This window comes from Citrus clementina, unplaced genomic scaffold (assembly GCF_000493195.1).
Source record: "Citrus clementina cultivar Clemenules unplaced genomic scaffold, Citrus_clementina_v1.0 scaffold_3, whole genome shotgun sequence".
In the NCBI taxonomy this organism is placed as follows: Eukaryota; Viridiplantae; Streptophyta; class Magnoliopsida; order Sapindales; family Rutaceae; genus Citrus; species Citrus x clementina.
The window spans coordinates 20,760,785-20,784,042 of record NW_006262339.1 but is presented as its reverse complement, the minus strand read 5'-3'; the positions used below and the strand labels follow the sequence as shown (position 1 = coordinate 20,784,042).

At 34.8% G+C, this 23,258-nt stretch overlaps 6 protein-coding genes across 6 annotated transcripts; 4 read left to right on the top strand and 2 right to left on the bottom strand.

Moving 5' to 3' along the window:
* Positions 1 to 653: 653 nt before the first annotated feature.
* On the top strand, positions 654 to 2,100 carry LOC112099678 (disease resistance-like protein DSC1). The gene is made up of 2 exons (XM_024187099.1): positions 654 to 1,694; positions 1,771 to 2,100. Exons 1-2 carry the CDS (start codon positions 654 to 656, stop codon positions 2,098 to 2,100), a joined length of 1,371 nt encoding a protein of 456 aa, XP_024042867.1.
* A 74-nt stretch (positions 2,101 to 2,174) lies between these two features.
* Positions 2,175 to 3,925, top strand: LOC18046194 (disease resistance-like protein DSC1). Its single transcript, XM_024189989.1, has 2 exons — positions 2,175 to 3,217; positions 3,302 to 3,925. Exons 1-2 carry the CDS (start codon positions 2,183 to 2,185, stop codon positions 3,908 to 3,910), a joined length of 1,644 nt encoding a protein of 547 aa, XP_024045757.1. The 5' UTR covers positions 2,175 to 2,182; the 3' UTR covers positions 3,911 to 3,925.
* Positions 3,887 to 6,676, bottom strand: LOC18046193 (pentatricopeptide repeat-containing protein At1g71460, chloroplastic). Its single transcript, XM_024189988.1, has 2 exons — positions 4,562 to 6,676; positions 3,887 to 3,928 (listed from the first exon to the last, which is right to left on the bottom strand). The coding sequence occupies exon 1, from the start codon at positions 6,638 to 6,640 to the stop codon at positions 4,595 to 4,597; it is 2,046 nt and encodes a 681-aa protein (XP_024045756.1). The 5' UTR covers positions 6,641 to 6,676; the 3' UTR covers positions 3,887 to 3,928; positions 4,562 to 4,594.
* Positions 6,677 to 7,100: 424 nt separating this feature from the next.
* On the top strand, positions 7,101 to 9,798 carry LOC18046192. Its single transcript, XM_006441577.2, has 5 exons — positions 7,101 to 7,617; positions 8,412 to 8,526; positions 8,640 to 8,721; positions 8,992 to 9,043; positions 9,512 to 9,798. Exons 1-5 carry the CDS (start codon positions 7,234 to 7,236, stop codon positions 9,572 to 9,574), a joined length of 696 nt encoding a protein of 231 aa, XP_006441640.1. The 5' UTR covers positions 7,101 to 7,233; the 3' UTR covers positions 9,575 to 9,798.
* An 86-nt stretch (positions 9,799 to 9,884) lies between these two features.
* LOC18046191 (pentatricopeptide repeat-containing protein At1g71490) lies at positions 9,885 to 12,562 on the bottom strand. Its single transcript, XM_024189160.1, has one exon. The coding sequence runs from the start codon at positions 12,361 to 12,363 to the stop codon at positions 10,231 to 10,233; it is 2,133 nt and encodes a 710-aa protein (XP_024044928.1). The 5' UTR covers positions 12,364 to 12,562; the 3' UTR covers positions 9,885 to 10,230.
* A 3,270-nt stretch (positions 12,563 to 15,832) lies between these two features.
* LOC18046190 (protein ABHD11) lies at positions 15,833 to 23,211 on the top strand. The gene is made up of 13 exons (XM_006441575.2): positions 15,833 to 16,274; positions 16,467 to 16,604; positions 16,711 to 16,737; positions 16,884 to 16,974; positions 17,841 to 17,884; positions 18,238 to 18,336; positions 19,488 to 19,545; positions 19,665 to 19,717; positions 20,473 to 20,574; positions 21,820 to 21,885; positions 22,365 to 22,483; positions 22,657 to 22,828; positions 22,922 to 23,211. Exons 1-13 carry the CDS (start codon positions 16,152 to 16,154, stop codon positions 22,982 to 22,984), a joined length of 1,155 nt encoding a protein of 384 aa, XP_006441638.1. The 5' UTR covers positions 15,833 to 16,151; the 3' UTR covers positions 22,985 to 23,211.
* Positions 23,212 to 23,258: the final 47 nt, after the last annotated feature.

Sequence of the window (23,258 nt, the reverse complement as noted above, 5' to 3'; positions counted from 1 at the left end):
GGAATCTACACTCCCAATTTCCATTCCAACAAATAAACACTACAATGATGGACTTTTTATGAGTTATCATTTTCCATTTTTCTAATTACTTTTTGCTGAAATTTCCTTGTTCTTTAAGATTTTTCATTTTGCAATTTTCATATTTGTAAGGCCTGAATAGAGATGGCAAAACCCCGGGCCGGGTCCGGGTATTGCCATGACCGGACCCTGCCCGGATGCAACCGGTCCGGGTCCGGGTCCGGGCCGGGTTTTAATCCGGGTACCTGGATTTTATATTTTTTAATATTTTATGTGTATATATTTTTTATTTTTTGATAATTTTATAAGTTTTAAATTTATTTCAATAAAATTTGACATGAAAATATAAACTTTAAGTGTTTAAAACTTTATATATGTATAATAAATAAGTCAAATAAATATAAAATATTTAAAATAATATATATTTTATAATTTTTTTTAATAAAATCCGGGTTCCGGGTTTATCAAGTGATGCCCAAGACCGACCCGGCTTCATACCCGGGCCGGGTAATACCCGGCCCGCAACACCCGGGTACGGTCCGGGTCCGGACCGGGCGGGTATTTTTGCCACCTCTAGGCCTGAATCTCTACTAATAGAGAAAATTGTCGGAGAAATTTTGAAGAGACTGAATGATATGTATCCAACTGATAACAAAGACCTGATTGGAGTAGAATCAAGCATACGGCAAATTGAATCATTATTAAGCACAGGATCCAAAGATGTTTACACTTTAGGAATTTGGGGAATCGGTGGTATAGGAAAGACAACACTTGCTGGTGCCATTTTCAACAGAATCTCTAACCAATTTGAAGGTTCTTACTTTCTTCAAAATGTTAGAGAAGAATCCGAAAAAACTGGTGGCCTGTCTCAGTTGCGACAAAAACTTTTTTCTGGGTTATTAGAGGATGAAAGTCCAATTGTTGGCGTTCCAAATGTTGGCCTCAACTTTAGAGGTAAAAGGTTTAGCCGCAAGAAGATTATAATTGTTTTTGATGATGTTACTTGTTCCGAACAAATAACATTCTTGATCGGAAGCCTTGATTGGTTCGCTTCAGGGAGTCGAATAATAATAACAACAAGAGATAAACAGGTGCTTAAAAACTGTAGAGTGGATGGAATATATGAAGTTGAGGCATTGCTTGATTATTATGCTCTTCAGCTTTTTAGTCGACATGCCTTTGGACAAAACCAGAACGCTGATCCAAGTTATAAGGAGCTGTCAGATAGGATAATAAAATTTGCTCAAGGTGTTCCATTAGCACTTAAAGTTTTGGGTTGTTTTTTGTTCGGAAGGAAAATGGAAGATTGGGAAAGTGCTGCAAATAAGCTGAAAAAAGTTCCTCATTTGGATATCCAAAAGGTGCTAAAAGCAAGTTATGATGGGTTGGATGATGAAGAGCAGAATATATTTCTAGATATTGCGTGTTTTTTCAAAGGAGAAGATAAAGATCTTGTAGTAGAGTTCCTAGATGCTAGTGGCTTCTCAGCAGAAATAGGCATAAGTGTTCTTGTTGATAAGTCTCTCATAATCATATTAAAGAACAAGATAACAATGCATGATTTGCTACAAAGGATGGGTAGAGAAATTGTTCGACAAGAATCTATCAAAGATCCTGGAAAACGTAGCCGATTGTGGAATCATGAGGATATTTATCATGTTTTGACAAGAAATAAGGTAACACATCCAAATTTACAAACTGTTAGACAAACTAATGTGTCACAAATGCAGTGCTAACTTGTGTTCTTTTCAGGGGACTGAAACAATTGAAGGCATCTCCTTGGATATGTCAAAAGTCAAAGACATAAACTTAAATCCACAAACTTTCATAAAGATGCATAAATTGAGATTCCTCAAATTCTATAACTCAGTTGATGGAGAGCACAAGAATAAGGTGCATCATTTTCAAGGCCTGGATTATGTTTTCAGTGAGTTGAAGTACTTTCATTGGAATGGATACCCATTGAAAGCAATGCCATCGTATATTCATCAAGAGAATCTTATTGCACTTGAAATGCCTCACAGTAGTGTTGAAAAACTATGGGGTGGTGCTCAGGTACTGTTAATTTCTGAATTTGGGTAAAATTTCGATGAGGTCCTTAAAGTTACTGATTAATATTATCTTATTTCGTTCCTTCTTGCAGCAACTTCTTAACTTGAAATATATGGATCTGAGCCACTCCAAGCAGCTAACTGAAATCCCAGACCTTTCACTGGCCTCAAATATTGAGAAGTTGAATTTAGATGGTTGTTCGAGCTTGCTTGAGATTCACCCATCGATTAAATATTTGAATAAGCTTGCTATCCTGAGTCTAAGGCACTGCAAATGCATTAAGAGTCTTCCTACAAGCATTCACTTGGAATCTCTGAAACAGCTTTTTCTCTCTGGCTGCTCAAATCTGAACACGTTTCCAGAGATCGCTTGTACGATAGAAGAATTGTTTCTAGATGGAACTGCAATTGAAGAGCTACCCTTGTCAATCGAGTGTCTGTCAAGACTAATTACATTGAATCTTGAAAACTGTTCAAGGCTCGAGTGTCTCTCAAGCAGCTTCTGTAAGTTGAAATCTCTTCAGCATCTTAATCTCTCTGGTTGCACTAAAGTTGAGAGATTGCCTGACGAATTTGGAAATTTAGAGGCTTTGAGGGAAATGAAAGCTGAGCGAAGTTCTATAAGAGAAGTACCATCATCTATTGTACAATTGAACAACCTTTACAGATTATCTTTTGAGGGATATCAGAGTAAGTCACACATGGGTTTGCGACTGCCTACTATGTCAGGCTTGCGCATTCTGACAAATCTAGATCTCTCCGATTGCGGCATCACGGAATTACCCAACAGTCTTGGCCAGTTATCCTCATTATATATACTGTTTCTAAATAGAAACAATTTTGAGAGAATTCCGACAAGCATCATACACCTTACAAATTTATTATGGCTCGATTTAACCTATTGTGAGAGGCTTCAATCCTTACCAGAACTTCCATGCAATATAAGCTACATGGATGCAAATTGTTGCACATCACTAAAGGAATTATCAGGTTTCTCTATTCTATTCACACCAACAATATGGAATTCACAGGCACTCAACTTCATCAATTGTTTCAATTTGGATGGAGATGAGCTCAAAGAAATTGCCAAAGATGCCCAGCTGAAAATTCAGCTTATGGCAACGGCTTGGTGGAATGAATATCATAAGGTGTCTCCCTTGCAGTGACTCTTTTTGTATAATCTTAATTTTTCTTTTTTGGTATATTTTTACTAAATTATTTGTTATCGACAGGAATCATATGAAACACCTTTGGGTTGCATCAGTTTCCCTGGTAGTGAAGTTCCAGACTGGTTTAGCTTTCAGAGTGCAGGATCTTCCACTATTCTCAAGCTGCCACCAGTTTCCTTCAGTGATAAATTTGTTGGCATTGCTTTGTGCGTTGTTGTAGCGTTTCGAGACCATCAAGATGTAGGGATGGGTCTTAGAATTGTCTATGAATGCAAACTCAAAGCCAGAGATGATACCTGGCACGTCGCAGAAGGCTCTTTGTTTGACTGGGGCGATGGTTATAGCAGACCTCGTTATGTGTTGTCCGATCATGTATTTTTGGGGTATGATTTTGCTGTGCTTTCTAACAATTTTGGTGAATATTGTCACCATAACAAGGAGGCCATCATCGAGTTCTATCTCTTGAATACTCATGATTTTGGACGTAGCGACTGGTGTGAGATAAAAAGGTATGCAGTTCATTTACTGTATGCCCGAGATTTTGGGGAATCAATGGAATACCCTAGTGAAAGTTTCAGATCCAGCGAGGGAGACGAGCCACACCCAAAGAGAATGAAATTTTTCAAAGCTCCACAAGCAGATGTTCATTGGGTAGTGCCGATGTTTATATAGGCCTTGTTTTGCTTGTACCTGTGTTTATATTACTCCTTACCTCAGATTTACAAACTAGTACATTGGAAAATTTGCAATGCATCCATTCCATTGAAAATTTGAGGTTACAGAAGTTAGTACACTTAACTTTGATACTAATGGATGCTGCATTTGTGCAGTATATGAATAGTACCTTTCATTTTTCATATCTTTTCCCATTCATTATAATCTCCACACCATTGGCTGAAATCCTAGCTAAATTTTTTAAAAGATAACACCCAAAAATGAGTACCCATATTAAAACTATCATGTTCATATATATATATATATATATATTTATAGAACTAATAGAGACAAAAGATCAGCTATAGAAATTAGCAGAGAAGATTTCACATGCCAAAGACTAGCCTCAGCTATTATTGTGGAGTTCAAGGCAGCGTCAGAAGAATTTTATTTTATATACATTTTGTCCTAATTTTATTTGTAGATTATAAACCTATAATGTTGTGAGCAAATTTTTGAATTATTGCATTCAACATAATATGTGTTTATAATTTCTCCTTTAATTACAATGAAAAATCATTCATCCTTTCGCAGCTAAAACTATTATGTTATACAACAAATATATACATTTGCAAACAAATGATAATATAGGAGGTTCCAGGAGCTTACTTGATGATTCGGAAGATAAGAAAAATGTCTCTGTTATGACAATGACGAACTCATTTCTCTAAATCTGTGAGCCTCTTCAATGCGACCAAAACGTGTAAGAATTTCAATCATTATCAAGTAATGTTCTTCCAATGCCTCAATTTTATACCCACGTGACATTACATTGAATATCCGGCAAGCTTCATCTGCAAATCCAGCTTGGTTACAAATTGATAGAAGAACTTTGAAAGTGAAATGGTTTGGTGTAAAACCACCATTTCTCATCTTAACAAAAAGACTAAGTGCTTCTTGACATAAGTCATTATATCCATATGCTTCTATAATGGCAGTCCAAGTTATAGAACCTTTGACAGGGACTGCATCAAACACCAGCTTTGCACATTCAAGAAATCCACACATCCCATACATTTTGATATTTTCAGCAGCAACAAAAGGAACCGACGCAAAATCTTTCTTCAAAACTTGTCCGTGAATTTCCTTCCCAAGCTTCAAAGCTTTAAGTTGACCAGAAACACTCAACATTCTTGCCATTGCAACAGAATCAGGCCTGTGCTTTGACAACTGCATTGACCTAAACACACCAAGTGCATTATCCAAACGTCCATTTTCAATGCATGAATCAATCATGGCAGTCCATGAAATCACATTCCTCACCTCCATCTCATCAAACAATTTGAGAGAATAGTCCAAGACACCACACTTAGAGTACATTATCATCAAAGATGTAATTATTGACACATTGGGGAGGAACTGATTCTTGACAGCATAAGCATGAATCTCCTTCCCGTGATTCAAAGCCTTCAACTGAGAACAAACCGGGATAACAGTAGCAACTGTGACAACATCAGGCCTGAACCCTTCCTGCTGCATCCAAGCTATTGATCTCAAGGCCTGCCCGAGCCTCCCATTGGAGACATAACCCGACATCAAAGCAGTCCATAAAATTTCATTCCTCTCCTCCGTTTCATAAAACACCCGCCTAGCAGAATTCATATCTCTACACTTACAATACATATCAACCAAGCTAGACCGAACAAACAACTCCTCTGAATATCTCTCATTTTTCAACACATAAGCATGAACCTCTTGTCCTAGTTTCCGCACCCAAGCTTCCCCAATCACAGGGAGTAATATAGTTAACACAACAGAATTTGGATATATCCCTTCACGAATCATCCACCTGGCACAATCCAAAGCTTCCCAGCGCAATCTATTATGGGCAAAACCCGCAATCATGGACCCCCACATAACTATATCTCTGTCATCAGTTTCATCAAACACCCTCCTAGCGAGCTTAATTTTGCCACATTTGAAATACATATCAATCAAACTGGTCCTAAGAATCGAATAATCAAGAAAACCATTCTTGATCAACAACGCGTGTGTCTTCAAACCTTGCATAAGCGCAGACGCACCCGCGAAACTCTTAATCACACAAGAGAAAGTATAAACATTCAATTGAACACCCAACTCACGCATTTTCATATAATTGAAAAGAACATCGCGATACCTCTTTTTCCCGGCAATGACAGCACCTCTAAGCAAAGCATTCCAAGGATAAACACTCTCACTAGAACTTTCATCAAACACTTTCTCTGCATCCTCAAAGGACCCACAAGAGGTATACATTTTCACAAGTTTCGTTCGCAGAAACCCATTATTCTCCAACCCATTAATCCAAATATGGGTATGAATTAGTCTCCCTTCCACTAACGATCTAGTTCGAACACAAGCAGTAATAAGAGCATTGAACGTGGTGACGTTAACAGGGATACCTTGCTGGTCCATGTAGTCCAAGATGACAAGGGCCTCCTTGAGCTTGTTTTGCCTCGCGAATCTTTGAATGTCCTTGTAAATGGCACGTGGGTTCTTTTCGTGGAGCGGTAACGACGATGGAAATGCATCTTTTTCAGCGGATTTTTTGGTGTGGTACTTCTTACGTTTTTGGAAGTACGTTGATTCGGGTTTTGTTGCTGAAGCTTTGAGTTTGAAGAATTGGTGGTTGTTGCTGATAGGATTTGGAGGGAAACTGTGAACACAAAGAGACAGAGAGAGAGCTAGCGCCTGTGTGCTTTCCATGACTGACTTTCTTGATTAGTAAGAATAAAGCTAATGTGAAATTCAAATTACCAACTTCTTGAGATATTTTTTTTTTTTACATATTTTTTTTAATTTAGCTATTAATTTTTAAATTTGGAGAAATTATTTTAAGAGAACGCATGAGATTTTTTTTAAAAATTTTTTTAATTTAGACACTAATTTTTTAAAATTCTAATAAATATTTCATTTCATGATATTAGGTATTGAGTAGTTGTCTGCTAAATATAATACTTAAAGTTTATAATTAGTAGAGGCTAAATAGTGTATAATGAATGAATTAATGAAATAAATTTGTGATTCTACTCACAAGAACAATAGATTTTTTTTCCTTTATAATTGCAAAAAATATGATAATGTTTTTTTATTACTTTCTTTTAATATTTAGGATTGGAATTTTTTTACAACTGAATTTTATGAAATTAATGACTTCAAATTTTTCTAATTTAAAATTAACTTGGAAACTCATAAAATACAACAGTGCAATTCCAATGCATTAGTTTTAAACTTTTTAACAGTTTCCATTTTTCATCTCATACAATCACTCAATCAGCACTTCGGCAGCATTATCGACCATGCTGATGACGTCCAGCATATCATCATCCTCCCTCCGCACTTCTCCTTCTTCCCTTCTCCCTTGCTTAAATCAGACAACGTTTTCATATTCAAATTCAACAATCTCCAGTCACTTTATCTCAACACCTACAACAAGAAAGCGTTTGGCCCCACTGAGCAAGCTGAGGATCTCCTCATCAGAAAATAATCGGACCGCTGTCGACGTTGCATCTCCACTGCCGACGACCAGCAACGTCGATGGCGATGACGGTGGTGGAGCGGTTGTTGTTAGGAGATTCTATGCTGGTATCAACGGCCGTGATCTTGCCTCTGTGGAGGAACTCATTGCTGACGACTGTGTCTACGAAGACCTTATCTTTCCACGTCCATTCCTTGGCCGTAAGGTAACCAACGCATGTGCGTGTCACGTGCGCTGCCCAAACTGATCATGTTATTACTTCTATTATCACTTTTTCACGGCGATTCGCAATTTAGTCCTTAAAATACCATTTCAGTCCTTGATAAATTTGTAATGTGTTACTTCATCTCAGCCGTCAAAAGCAATAACAAATACACACACACACAGGGTTATAATACAAATATAAAAACAATTAATTTGTCTGGTAAATGTTACATTTATACTTTAACGGTACGTGTATTCTCCACTAATGTTTTAACATTAAGAATGAAAATATTAAAAAAATTTATCAAGATCAAAGTGGTAAAATAATTCATATGAAGGACTAAAGGGTCATTTTTGTTCTTAACATTGATAAAGGTTTAAAATTTATTTTGGCGCTTCTCTATAGCTTGAGTTCCAAGAAAATTTAGATAATTTTTGACTAATTTGTTGAAAAAATATGTAATGAATCCACTATATAAATATGCAACATTGAAAAATTGAAAGTAGTTTGAGACTTTTTATAGGATTGATGAATTCTAGAAAGATTATTACATATTTTCCAGCTAATTGGCACAAATGTTTGTGTAAGAGGAATTTTCAGTACTAAACTAGAAGATCATAGCAAAGACAAAGATAATATTGAAGTTGGAATAAAAGAAAATCAATTTCTGAGCTCAAAGAGATCACAGGAACTCGATCTTTTATCTGCAATTTATTCTGCTTTTTGACCTTCAATCTAGGTATCAATTTTTGATCTCTCGGTCTAAACTCAATTTGTCTTCAATCTGTCTGTAGGCAACTCTAGACTTCTTCAAGAAGTTCAGTGATTCTATCAGCTCTGACTTGCAATTTGTTATTGATGACATTTCTGCTGAAGATTCTTCAGCCGTTGGTGTTACATGGCATTTAGGTATTTTAGAGAATATATTTTGTTATATAAATCTTGATTGATGGTGCATTTTAACTTCTTTAAATGTTACTTTTTTCCTTGATGAATTTAATAACCAAAGGAAATATTGACAGAATGGAAAGGAAAGCCATTTCCTTTCAGCAAAGGTTGCAGCTTTTATAAACTGGAGGTTGTGAATGGCAAGAGACAGATAACGTGAGTCAAAGCTTTTGTGTTCAATTAATTATAGTTTTTGGTCTCCTATTTTTGGTTTCTTAGCAAAAGGTAAAGACATTTTTCAGTTGCCTGTTTTCTGGAGTTGCAAATCCAGTAGCCTCTTATTCAAGCCTTGAGATATATGGCCAAGGGATTTCTTTTCATTTGAAAATTATGATCAGTTAAAACATGTAGTTTCTACTTTCAAGCTTTAACAAATTGAAATTACGAATTGTTACTGGCGATACTCACGTTGTCATCTAAAATCAGCTATGGACGAGACATTGTTGAACCTGCATTCAAGCCTGGGGAGACAGCTTTGGTATGTACATACATCAGCCTTCATTCTATAACACAATCTCAAAATGCTTTTAGTCCTAATTCACCAGCTATTGGAGAATATGTACCAAATCCTTTAACTATCTGGTTTGTTATTTTTTTTCCTTGTAAAATATGGATAAATGAATTATTGTATCTATCTCAAGGTTTCCCAGAAATTAACTACAATGATCACCTGATCGATTATCAGATTTTTGTCAGAGATTGTATATAGTTAATGAGACAGGTATCAAATGTATGGTAGTCATCTGATGAGAATTGGTTTATCATGTTCCCCTTGGATTGAAAGTTGTAAAATTTGGCAAGTTACTTTTCCATTTTTCTCAAGTCTGTCAAGATGCTAGTGAAAGTTGAGTTGCAAAGAGTAATACTAGAAGTGGATGAATTATGTATTCACTTTTATGCTTATACAGAGTATTGATCCTCCTCAAACTCTTTTTTCTGAGTGCAGGCTGCTATCGGGGCTGTAACTTGGCTGCTGCAACAATTTCCCCAGCTAGCGGACCGGCTGTAATTGAAAACACTATTTCACTTCAGTCAAATTAGTAGGTCCAGTTGTATACATTACTACCTATATCAGCATGAAGAAAAAACTAAATCTCTGATCCATATTTTGTAAGTACCACCAAATGGTCTTTAACAACGTTAGCTATTTTTTATGTGTATAAAGTACATCTTTCCCATGTAATTCAAGTTAGCTGAATGAAATGAGCAAGTATCAATGTATCATATTTTCACCTGCCAATATATTTCTACATTTACAGTTGCATAATGTATTGAGCCATATGATACATCACAAAGGAGAAAGAAAATCATAACGGATATCGACTACATGTGGCATAATCAGTATAAAAATACTCTTCTTCATCTTTTGCAAATCATATCGTTCTATAATTGTTGTTCAATTATACATTATGAATACAAATGCAATATTGAGCCTGATCAGAGATGCACCTGTTTTCATAAAGGAGTGCCATTATCATTTCCTCTCCGCGCATGGCAAAAGCAGCGAGAAAAAACTGAGCTGCCAAAAGAATTTGAGATTCAGAGGGATGGAATTTCGATAGTTCTATTTGACAAAAGCTCTCCCATGTTGAGCTCCAATGGTAATAAGTTGCTTCAAATAGGAAAATAAACAAGACTCCAGGATTTTAACAAAATTATCTACTTTCATCCAATTTCTTCAACGATTTCTTCCTCTGAACAAAATTCCTCCTTAACAACATAACCAGCATCTTTCATTAGCTCCGTTAATCCACCCAATAAAGGGTAAATCTCTTGTGCCTGAACGTTTGAAGTATCGTCCACCAAAAATGGAGAAAATACACTGCCCGCATCAACCCAAGCGCAACCAGGAATCTTCCTTACGCCCAAGTCTCTCATGCATGTCCTCACCTTCGCTAGCTTATCCCAACAACCAGCAGCAGCATACATATTTGCAATCAGCACATAGTAACCTGAATTTTCAGGTCTTGTTTCCAATAATTTCTCAGCTGCCCATTCCCCAATACCTGTATTTCTATGTATTTGGCAGGCACCTAAGAGAGTAGCCCACATGGCAGAGGTTGGAGTGTAAGGCATTTTTGTGATGATCTCCTTTGCTTTATTTAACAAACCAGCCCTTCCATAGAGATCGACCATGCAAGCAAAGTGTTCCAATTGGGGGAATATACCATAGATGCTAGTCATCCTTTCAAACTGCTTCTGACCTTCAACCACTAGACCTGAATGGCTGCAAGCTGATAGAACTGCAACCATGGTAACATGGTCTGGTTTGATTTGATTCTTGTTCATCTCTTCAAATAGTTTCAGAGCTACTCGCCCCTCTCCCTGGATTCCATATCCAGCAATCAACGAAGTATAAGTCACTTCATCCCGTCTGCTCATCAAATCAAACACGCTTTTTGCTTCTGGAACTTTTCCCGATCTTGCATACATCTCCACAAGAGAATTCCATAATAACAAATGTTCGTTAAACATCGCACGCCTTAGAATGTAGCAATGGAACTCTTTACCATGTTGTAGATTAGCTACTCTAGCACAAAGAGGCAGAATGCTCGCAATTGTCACATAATTTGGTTCCACCCCAGAACGAAACATCTCTCTAAAAAGGAATGCAGATTCCTCAGCACGATCCAAGTGAGTGTAACCAGAAAGCATGGAGTTCCAGGTGATTATACTTTTTTCTGCTGTCATCTTAAACAAAATACAGGCATGCCTAAGGTCCTTGCATCTTGCATACATAGTGATCAATGCATTCCGAACATTCTCATACTCACCATAACAGCCACGAACAGCAGAACCATGAATCTCTTTACCCAATTTTAAGGCCCCAATATGGGAACAAGCTCCTAAACCAATAACAGTTGCAACTGAATCCAAATAGGTTTCCTGTGTTCTCATCCGTGATAACAACTCAAGGACACCCTTGAAATTGCCTGTTCGCAAGCAACCTCCGGCTATGGTGTTCCAAGTTATGACATTAACTTCAACACCTTCCTCCTGCATTTCGACAAACAGCTGAAAAGCCTCCTTCCACAATCCCTTGGAAGCATAAGCAGAGATCATCGTGTTCCAAGAAACAGCATCTCTCTCGAGCATTTTATCAAACAACCTCCGCGCAACATCCACTTGCCCGAACTTCCCATACATCGAAACCAGTGCATTATGCACAAACAAGCTCCATTCATGACAAGCATCAATACAACTATGAACCACCCTTCCAAAATCCACATCCATCATTTCACCACATGCCTTAAGCACAGACGGGTATGTAAAATTATCCCCTCTAATCCTCCTACTCTGCATTTGTTTATAAACACACAACGCCTCTGCGTAAAACCCATCTCTAACATACAAAGATATAAGCAAATTCCAAGGCAAAGCGTACCGGATATTAGAATTTTCAACAAGAAAACAAGCATTATTATAAAGACTAAAGCTTGCGTAAAAAGTTACAAGCTTGGGAACCAAAACGGGATTTTTTTCCAAACCCAAAGCTATTGCACAAGCATGAAGCTGCTTCCCCTGCGCCAATGCTTTAACCTTACCACAACAAAAAATAATATGAGCAAATGAGTCTAACACAACATCATGAGAGGCTGCAGTAATCCTGATTCGAGTAAAAGCTTCGAATGCTTTCGATAAATTGCCTCGGCCTGCAAAATCTTTGAGAGTTTCAAGAAGATTAATTCTCATAATATGTTCATTATTGATGGGCTGTTTCCATTTCTTGGGTATAAATTTCTGAAGTTGAGACACAGAGAGGCCATTGAGAATGAGACGAGATGAAGATGGCGGCATACACTAACATGGTAAGTGGCAAGTGAGAACATCGCTGACAATTCACCCTCATTTGCTGGTTTGTGAAATTTTGATCAAATGGGTAGTTTCGATTTTTGATTATTGAGCTTTTAGTTCGATGAATGAGTGATAGTCATCGGCGCCGGCGGCTTTAATCGGGTGGCCTTGCCACCTCCGTCAGGAAAAACCGAGGGTTTATGCGGGGCTTAGGCGACTTGCAAAAGAAAGTCATGCAATTTTGCTTTGAACATTACATTTGAATCCTTATAATTTATCATAATATATGTGTAGAACCTTATGTTTCTAAAAATCTCATTTCACCGTCCACGTGGTTGTACCTTTTTTTAATTTTTTATTTTGTTCCCAAGTCTTTTCAATTTACTATTCTTGAATGGCAAACATTGCAAAAGGGTAATTTTTAAAAACCTCCCCTGAGGTTTGGGCTTGTTGCAAGTAGATGGCGAGAATTGATTTATTTGTAAAAAATCCCCTACCGTCAGTTAATTTTAACATTGACCGTTAGTTGACTGTGTAAAGACAATATTACCCTTAACAATAATTTGTAGACGAAAATAACTAAAAAAAAAATTAAAATTGTTGGTTATTTTACCCTCTTTAAATTATTGATATTTTCTTAAAGTTCCTATAAGAAAGATAAAATTAAAAATTTTAAAAATTCTTTTTAAATTATTGATATTTTCTTAAAGTTTCTACAAAAAAGATAAAATTAAAAACTTGAAAATGAAATAGTCATGATCTTTACCTATGATATTGTAAATTTTTGGAATTGACAAAGATAAAATTATTAAAAAATAGGATTTGTGCTTTTCACGCCAACAATTTTAATTTTTTTTTAGTTATTTCCGTCTATAAATTGTTGTTGAGGGTAATATTGTCTTTGCACAGTCAACTAACGGTCAATGTTAAAGTTAACTGACGGTAGGGGGTTTTTTACAAATAAACAGATTCTCGCCATTTAGTTACAATAAGTCCAAACCTCAGGGGAGGTTTTTAAAAATTACCCCATTGCAAAATTTAGCAAACCCTTCATACTCTATGTTTCATTTTGACTTAAGATGAGTAATGTATTCCTATATTTAGGAAAAGGGCTGAACTACGAGAAATTTTAATTATACTACAAATAAATAAAGTTATGATATCTATATATTTATTTTAAAGAACCAGCACGTAATTAATAATTATATAAAATTTAATTAGATATATCATTCTTATAGTAATTAGTCATGTTATCTCAAGATTTATTCTAAAATTCCTTCTAGTTACGCGCGTTTAAATTATACTTCCAAGTCCCAACTATAAACATGATTGCAAAGTAATGTTTGTTGCAGTAGTTTTAAATATAACTAAGGCTAGTTTGAGAATGTTGTAATTTCTAAAATAATTGTTATTAGTTGTATTGTAAAAATAATTAATTGTGAAGAGAATCAGTTAAGTGTTTAATAAATTTTATTTTTAGAAGTACTATGAGTTTCGAAAGCAATTATGGACGTTTGATAAATTTTACTATTAAACTGCTGAGAGAAAATAAATGACTAATATATATATAATGTAGGATAAAATTTACTTATACATATAAAAACATGTACATATAATATTTCTAATTGTGTATTATAATCATCTTTTACTAAAAATAAAATTTATAATATATTGGTTTTTTATCTTTAAGCAATTGATAATTAAATTTATAATATAGTGAAACAAATTTCATAATAATTAGACCAACAAATTGATATTAATAAATTTATATTGATGAATTATAATAAAATTTATTAAAATATAGATTTTGTTTCCAATTTGAATAAGGATAATTTTGGATTTAGATAATAGTTTTAAGGAGATTTATGGAATTGTATTAAATGATAAAATTGATTTTCAAAATCAAAATCTAAAAGTTACCCCTTCCTTACTTTTCAAATTCAGTTGTAAAAGGAACTGATTTTGACAAGAGTGGTTTTGATTTTTTTTTTTATCAAACACTAAAATTAAGTTTTAGATTTTTAAAATTACTTTTAATCCTCCAAAAACAATCCCAAACGGGCCCTAAGTCACAAATTTTATTACATCCTTTCATTAACCAGATCAGTTTTAATTACAAACTTATTATCCTTGATCAGCCTAATGACTTATACAATTATATATTGATCTAAAAAAGGCTTAAATGAATGATCATCGCCGATATGTCCTCCAAATTGGCAAGATTTGGAAGCACCCTGCAGGCCAGGCAGCCATAAGCTCGGCAGCATCAGCACTTTTCTTGGATGCTCGTAAGGCGAGAACAAGCCATAAGCAGTGCATGCCATAAGTGACTGATTAAGCTTTAAATCAATTAGATTTATGACATAAGTTGAGAACCCAAGGCCCAAGCCACTTTCATCTTCTTTTTTCAACGTTTTGTAAATTAAGAAAAAAAAAAAAAAAGTTGCCACATGTATGCACATATACCATACCATATCATCAACTTGAATAAAAAACCGTGGGGTATTTGTTAATGCAAACAGACGACACATAAAAAAATGTGTTGAACAAAAGAAGATCGAACCGTCTTCAGCACAGCAGAGCACCTGTAACGCCTCCAAATTCCTACATATATATATATATATATATATATGACCAGGTAATATAAATTGCCAATACCGTTTCAAGCAGCACTAATTTGTTTTCAAATATGCAGCTTTAACTAATTATTTTTAGAACTAATATGCTCATGAGCACATTAAAAATATTAAATTAATCATTTGTATACTTTTATACTAACATCACGCGTGAATTTTTTTTAAAATTTTTATAAAAATATCTGAATTATATATGTTTATTGCCTTTTATTTCGAATGGGCATTTATTACATTCTCAATGTAGTATTTAATTAGAATACTCATTAATAAAAAAATATTATTGGATATAATTTTTTTATTAATTTTAATATTAGGATTATTATTGTTTCGCTATTTATAGAAATTGTATAATACTAAATGACAACAAAAAGTATTATTGTATATCATTTTAATAATTTTTTATATTTTTTTAATTATTAAATGTAAATTTAATAATTTTCTATATTTTTTTGTTAATCGATATAAAATTACTTATTACTTAATTATCTATATTAATAGTAATATTTATTGTGTTAATTGAATTAATTCTTGAGAATTAAAAGAATAAAAGAAGAATATTTTTTTTAGTGTAAATGGATTAAAAATAAAATAATAATTTAGTATAAAAATAAATATATTTTTAATGTTGGTGTTACACTAAAATAATGTTATGCATTGGAGATCGCCTTAACTTTCGTAAAGTCGTTTTGTCCTTTTAGTGTCAGCATTGCATTAACAGTGTCAGCATTAGATTAACGGTTATTATGTAGTTATTTAATATTTTATAATTTTTTAAAGTTGTGAAACGACTTTAACCGTTAATATTATAAAAAAAAAAAAAAATTTGATTGATTTAGACTTTCAGTTGATGGGTGACCGTTGAACCACTTGACTCGACGAATGTCCAGGAGTGACACAGTTGCACCGCGAACCACATGTGCAAGTCACGTGGCAAAAGCAATAAATAGGCGACAATATTCTACGCGCTAAAGACCACAAAACGGGCGAGGTAAGGTGTCGTTTTGTCCCTTGATTGCGCCGCCACGGAGGTTCTGAGGCACCGCTAACCCATCCTCGGTGTCTCCGCCCTCTGTTTTCTCACTGCGTCGAGTAGAGCAAAACGATCCGGAGCTCTTTCAAGTCCTCCTACGGCGTCGTTTTGCCCGGTCGATCACAATGTCGGCGATTTCAAACTTTGTCGCGTCTCCGTTGAGCCAGGGCGCCGTCCATTTCGCCGACAGGAAGCTAAAATTCGAGTCCGTTTTCGGTGTAAATTTGAGAATTTCGAGATCTTACGAGGTAAAAATTTTCAGCATTGCTGTGCTGAGAATTCAAATATCTTCACTTGTTGCAGGCTGAATTTGAATGCAAATGTGTAATTGTTAGAAAATTACAGGCCAAGAAAATAAAAATTGTATGATTAGTGGAAACTTTTTTGCAATATGAATTTGGTAAAACCGTAATTATATTATTTTTGTTTTGCCCTTGTAGAATGATGCATTACGTGTCTCTCGGTTAGCTCTTGGTCAATCAAGCAGTGTTGCTAAACGTATAAATGTACGTATGGCATTAGTAGATGAGAGGCTTGCTCGAGTTGGCAAAGATGTGGCTGAGCCTTCTGGAGTCTTGGTAATAGAAAGCTGATGTTTGAAATATGCTTATGTTTGTTTACTTACCTTTCATTATTAGTTCTTCTTTTACAATATATGGTAAATAGTCTGATTTTTGTTTGCAGGCGTATGATCTTATTCAAGGAACACTTGTAAGTTTTCTGAGTCCCTCAATTTACAGTTTTATAAAAGTTTTTTTTTTTTTTTAAAAAAAAAGAGATGTGCTAGTAGAGATGCTGACATTTTTGTTTGATCATTCTCACTGTATATAATGCGTGTAAACTATTTGGTCATGCAGGTAAGATGGAGCTCAATGATGGACAAATCAATACCGGATCCACCAACAGCTGTTCTCTTGCATGGCATTCTTGGGAGTAGGAAAAACTGGGGTATTTATTGTTAATTGTTTTAGTCTATTGGTATAGTTCTACTTGCCAAAATGGCTCAGAAACATAAATCGCATGGCTAAGAGAAATGGTTTATACAAGCAACATGAACAGACTAACAATGAGTTCTCCCATCTGATGTAAACGACTTGATAATATTTAGACATGTAATTGCAGTTTCTTGTCATTCTGTATGCACCTGTTTTTTGCATATGCTTGGCAATGTGATAAGTATGGTTAATGGGCTAAAATGAATCTTCTATTGAGCTCCCTTTCTTGAATTTAAAGCACCTATTCATTTTAATTACTGGGGAAGAAAAAAATTATATTAGAGTGTGATCTCTGAAACTTAACCCAATTGTATGTGACTTTGGCAACAAAAATAAGGATTGGCTTATTGTTTTGAGGTTTAAGCAGTGGTTTTTGGATGATAAGTCCTAAAGTAATATATGGATGTGTGTGGGTGTTCAGAGATGACAGTCACAAAATGTGGAGTTCAATTGGTATAAATTAATGCATGTCTTTTGTACTTCTGGGCTCCAGTTGTTACTTAAACACAAACTATTATTTATTTGCCACTGTCTTTCTGAAATATATGTTTCATGTCCTGCTGTATTCATGGTTTTCTGGCCATAGTGCGGGCGATGCCAATAGTTATATCCTGAAAGGTCTAAATTAGTTAAAAACTGAATGTGCCACTTTTATTTTGTTTTATTTCTTTCATTAAAATGTTGTGGGCAAAGGGTTCCATTTCTCTCCTTTCTTCAGGATCATTTATCATAAATTGTAATAAAAAATGTTCCTCCTTGTAGCTGTTGCTTATAAAATAGTTGGTTTGAAATGTTTCTGATTAATGTTGAATAGTGCAGGAACTTTTGCCCGAAGACTGGCTCGAGCATATCCGACGTGGCAGGTATTCTTAAATAAACTTATGCTTGCTAGATTATGCTATTTTGTACCTGTAGATGTGTTGTTGAGTGTGTGTATGCATGTGACGTGTGTACGGAAAAAGTCACTGGAGTTGTAGCACTCTGTGCCTTGTACTACAGCATTCTTCACAAAATTCCCGTGGCAGTGATGTATCTTTTCATTGTTTCATTATTAATTCAGATAATATGCAATTTTTTTTTTATCTGTAATATTGTTTTATTGTTTCATTATTTAATTCAGATAATTTGTTACATGAGCTCTAATGTAATTGCTAATTTTGTGACTTTTTGAGAATCATGAGAAACTTACTTGTTCCTTGTGGTCCTGTTGATCCAGTTTCTCCTTGTAGACCTGCGATGTCATGGTGATTCCACATCAATCAAGAAAAGGGGGCCTCATACTGTTGCCTCAACCGCCCTTGATGTCTTGAAACTGGTGCGCAGTTCTCAAGTGTTGGTTATGACTCTTTTGCAAACATTATGCCTTTACTCATTCTGCATTTTCTGAAACTGAGATCTAATACATCTTCAATTCTGCATTAGCTAGAACACTTCTCCTGCCATTTGCATTGTTTTGTATGGTTTCTGTATCATTTAATATGATCCATCTGCTTATGCACCAATGAATGCTATAATATTACCCACCAGTTACTCATATACTTCCTTGTAACTTCTGGTAAAATGGCTTTAACTGGATTAGCCACCTCAATATGAAATATATATCAGATTTAAGTTTGTTGGTCATTAGATGACTCCTGGATTTGGTAGTTAAATTTCATAATTTGTTTTGTAGATCTATAATGTCATCGAGTATTGGATGAATGATTATGAAATTAACTTAAGATTCTATAGTCTAATGTGTTTAGGAATAATGTAAATCCATTTCATTTAGTTAGATAATTTGTTGATCCTATAAAGCGTTAATGGTTGTTCTGCCTTGTTCTTGCACCATCGAAAATAACATAATACGCTTTCTTAATCTAGAATTGGGGTTTGTAGCTTTCCTTTTCACCTGGCATATTATCTAGCACATTAGTAGTCTGACATGCCAGTGTTTTGGTGATTTATTTAGATAAAGTTAAGAGTTAATTCTTTTAGCTTTAGTTGGAATCCGCCATAGATGTTATCATTCTGTCATTCGTGGCTTTGTTTTCTCTTATACTGACAAAAGACAGCCAAGTTAGAAAATTTAAAATGCATATGCCTTTAATATGTTTATATTTAGTTCATATAATAGTAAGGTACTTGAAGATTTTTGTTTGATCCTGTGTTTATTTTAAGGATAGTTCCATCAGGCCCATGCTCAATTTTTTTTTAAAATACTTGTTTAATTCTCTTTTTTCTCTTTTCCCCTTCATAATTTGTGTGGAAATAAGTAAATAGATTAACGAATTAAAAAAAATGAAATGTTTAGTTTTTCAGCTTAGGATGAGATGCATTCTTTTTTATCTTGTTGAAGTAAAAATATAATAGAATCCTATTGTTTAAAAGGGAAAAAAAATACATTTAGATGCTGCTTGATTGAGATTTTTTTGGCTTTTATTTTTGTTTTTCTAAGTATTTATTTCATTTTTCTGATTGGGTTAGGTTGCTCAACTCAGAATAACACCCAGAGTTTTAGTTGGTCACAGCTTTGGAGGAAAAGGTATTTTAGATTTTTTCGCATTTAATTTCCTCAATGACAAACAATTGAATATGATAGTTAAATTACATAATTTTTCAGGTGGTTCAAGTGCTTAATATGCTTCATAATTATCTCTGCAGTTGTCTTGAGCATGGTGGAACAAGCTGCCAAACCACTTGCACGCCCAGTCACAGTAAATTCTCTCGCTAGAAATTTCAACTTTGATTTTAGCCTCTGAACTACAGATGCAGATTTTGACTTTAATTGTTATTGAAACTTTTACAGTGGTGCAAACTTTAACACAGTGGTAGAATTCAAGGTCTTAGAGGTGTTAACTGCTTTTGTTTGCCACAGAGCTAGAATAATGAGGGTTTAATACCAAAAGGAAAAATGAGGGTTTAACCAATTCAGACAAATATCAAATTTTATTCTTGTGCTACTAAATACTCTCATGTCTGTTTTAAAAAATAAGAGTCCCAAGACTTTAGTGTTTTTCATCATCCGTCCTGCCTTGATTATCAATCGAGGCAAAAAATGTGTCCCGAATTCTGCCCTGAACAGTCAATCGGGACCAAAAAAAGTGTCCCTATCCCGTCCCGATTAAAATCACGATTCCAGATTGGGATCTCGAATTGTCCTGGATGGCATGAGTTTGTTGTCATACGCTGCAAATTCTGTCATAAACGACATGTCATATGCCTATGACCAACACGCCATATATCTTTTATTTATCAAACAGACTAGCCATACACACAAGACCGGCATGTCAAATCTATGTGATTCATCAAACCGACTTGTCATACAGGATTGGCAAATCCCGGCCTGTCTCATCTTGTCTCTTTGCCAGCCCTAGTCATCCCTTCATGCTTTCCTTTTAAGATTTAATTTGCTTGCTATGTTTTGTAATGATGCTTTTATCTTTTTCCTCTTATAATTTATTTTTGACAGGTATGGGTTTTGGATGCTACTCCTGGAAAAGTCAGAGCTGGTGGAGATGGAGAGGATCATCCTGCTGAACTAATTCATTTTCTTAGTAAACTGCCAAAGCAGGTGAGCTTTTATTTCTTGTTGTACTATGGTAATTGGTAAGTTATGATTTGCTTAAAAAATGATAAGAGCTTTGATTTCATGTTGTACTATGGTAAGTTATCATTTGCTTAAAAAATGATAAACTAACATGTACAGGTTAAAAATATGATTCAAGTCCTAACATGCTTCCTCTTGTGCAAGCATGTGGGTCAAACATTATCAAAGCCAGAAACTTAACCACACAACTAATAAACTTATTATGACTTAGTTAAAATGATTGTGGATCTAATTACCAGATTGCATGGTTTCTCTGATAGCGGATAGCACGTATTTAAGTTCTAACATGTCCTTACTCAACCATGTTCATTTTTGGGTTATAGATTATTTGGCATAATTCATGCTGTACACTATTACATGATTCTTAAATTATACTGGATTAGAATTGGTGAGGATTTTGATGTATCTCTATCTGTTTACACTCAAGGGATCTGTTCACTAGCTTGCATTTTAGGAGGCCTTGGATTATATTGGCTCAAAATAATTTAATTATGAACTGGGTTATTTTAATGATGAGATGATAAATTCATTTGGTAAATGTGCGTCTATCAATGATGTACGATTTTCTGATATTTAAAAAAAATGAAAACAGAACGAGAACTAATAATCTAAGTAATTGTTATATTTCATGACTGCAGTAACTTATCCTTGCCATAAATGTTCTGTATCAGTAATTTGTGGTAATTCGTGCTTCTGTTATTGATATCTCATTCAGGCATGGCATAATTGATATTAGCATTATGGAAATATTTGAAATTAAGTTTTACATATTATTTAATGACTTAATTTCATTTCACATAATCACATTCTTTTAAGAAAGCATCTTTGGTCAGACCTCATAATCCTTGCTGTAATGTCCTTGAATGCTCTGTCTTCTATCTCTATCCCTCTGTTCCCAAGTCTCTTAATTTGTGTATAGAAAGATACATGTGAATACATGTAAAGTGACCATGTGGTTAAAAGGTCATCACAGTGTAAACATAAAGATGGTGCAAATCAAGTAGTTCTTAAGATATGACTGACCTATTGTAATGTGTTTTAATATATAATCTAGAAATGTAATGTGTTTTAATATATACTGACAGTATAGATATTCTAGTGCTTTCGGTTTTATCAAATTGTTGAAATAATTTTTTCCCTTATATTTTGTGTTTCTTATCATACTTTCGTCCATGATTGTAAGTATATTATGACCTTCCATTAAGACAGGTCATCTCAAAGCAGGAGGTTGTGAATGCTCTCATTCAACAAGGCTTTTCCAAAGATGTGGCACAGGTATATTTCCAATGCTAATACTAATCTTAAATTATTGTACAATTGTAATCAAAATTTGTAGAATTGAGGACCACTACGTGAATTTGCCATGTCACAAAAGATAATCTCCTTATCCATAGATTTCTGTTGAAGTTGGTTATCACCAGCGAGCAGACGCCTGTAAAGGCCATTCTGCACTCCAGCCTCTTTCAGAAAGGGTTATATGCTTAACAACTATCTCCGAAATTACATCACTTTAATTTCTGTTTTCTGTTAACTTACATTCTTGGTTTGTTAGCTCTCACTGGAAATCCCATTGTCAGAGTTTGTCCTTTCTATCTTCTTGGATTGCTTCATTCTTTCTTGTCTGTTCTCCTAAGTCTTAACCTTCTCCTACTCTATCGATTATAATCTATGTTGTTTACTCTAGAAACCCTCAAGACAATTGTAGAGATGTTGTGTTTGCAATCTTATATTTCATTTTTTTGGTTTGTGTCCAGTGGGTGGTAACCAACCTTAAACCAGCGGCGTCTTTTGGTTCGTCATCAAGTTTCTCATGGGTATTTGATCTTGAGGGAATCGCTGAAATGTATCAGTCCTACGATGAAACAAATTTATGGTTTGTGCCATTTTGACTTCTTTATTATCATCATAGATGGGATGCGTGTTATAAGTGTTTTAGATCCAAATAATGCCCTTATATTTGTTTGCCGTTAGATCAAGTCATAGCAGTATACATTATTGTTCTCAAAGTAGCTTGCAACTAGTTTTCTAATCTGACCAATAATGTAGGAAACTCGTGGAAAACTTGCCTCAAGGTGTGCATGTAAATTTTTTGAAAGCAGAGAGAAGTTTGCACAGATGGGCCCTTGAAGATATCCAGAGAATCCATGCTGCCGAGGAGCTGGCTGTTGATGGGGGAGGTGGAGTTGAAATGCACGTCTTAGAAGATGCTGGTCATTGGGTATGTTGTCTTCACGCACTTTATTTTCTCAATTTTCTCAAGTTTAGTAGTTATCAAAAGCATATATAGTGATGTTTAACTGTGTTTCTGCAGGTACATGCAGATAACCCTGATGGGTTGTTCAAGATTCTTGCATCGTCTTTCGAGGGATTCTAATCCTCATGGGAATTCATGCGCAATCCCACTTGAGCTGGCTTTCAGCTAAGTAACGCAAATCGTTACATTCTCCTGTATTTGTATTGTAACATAGTGTGTAGAATTTTCATTTTTTTCCACTTTAGTTGTCAAAGTTTGGTCAGAATTACTCTTTTAACATTTGATATCTTATGTTTTCGCCCCTCGACCCTTTTCATTACCTTCCATTTTGATTTGGTTATAGTTGATTATATGTTGTTCAAATGAAGTAATTTTTTTTAATTATTTTTTCATA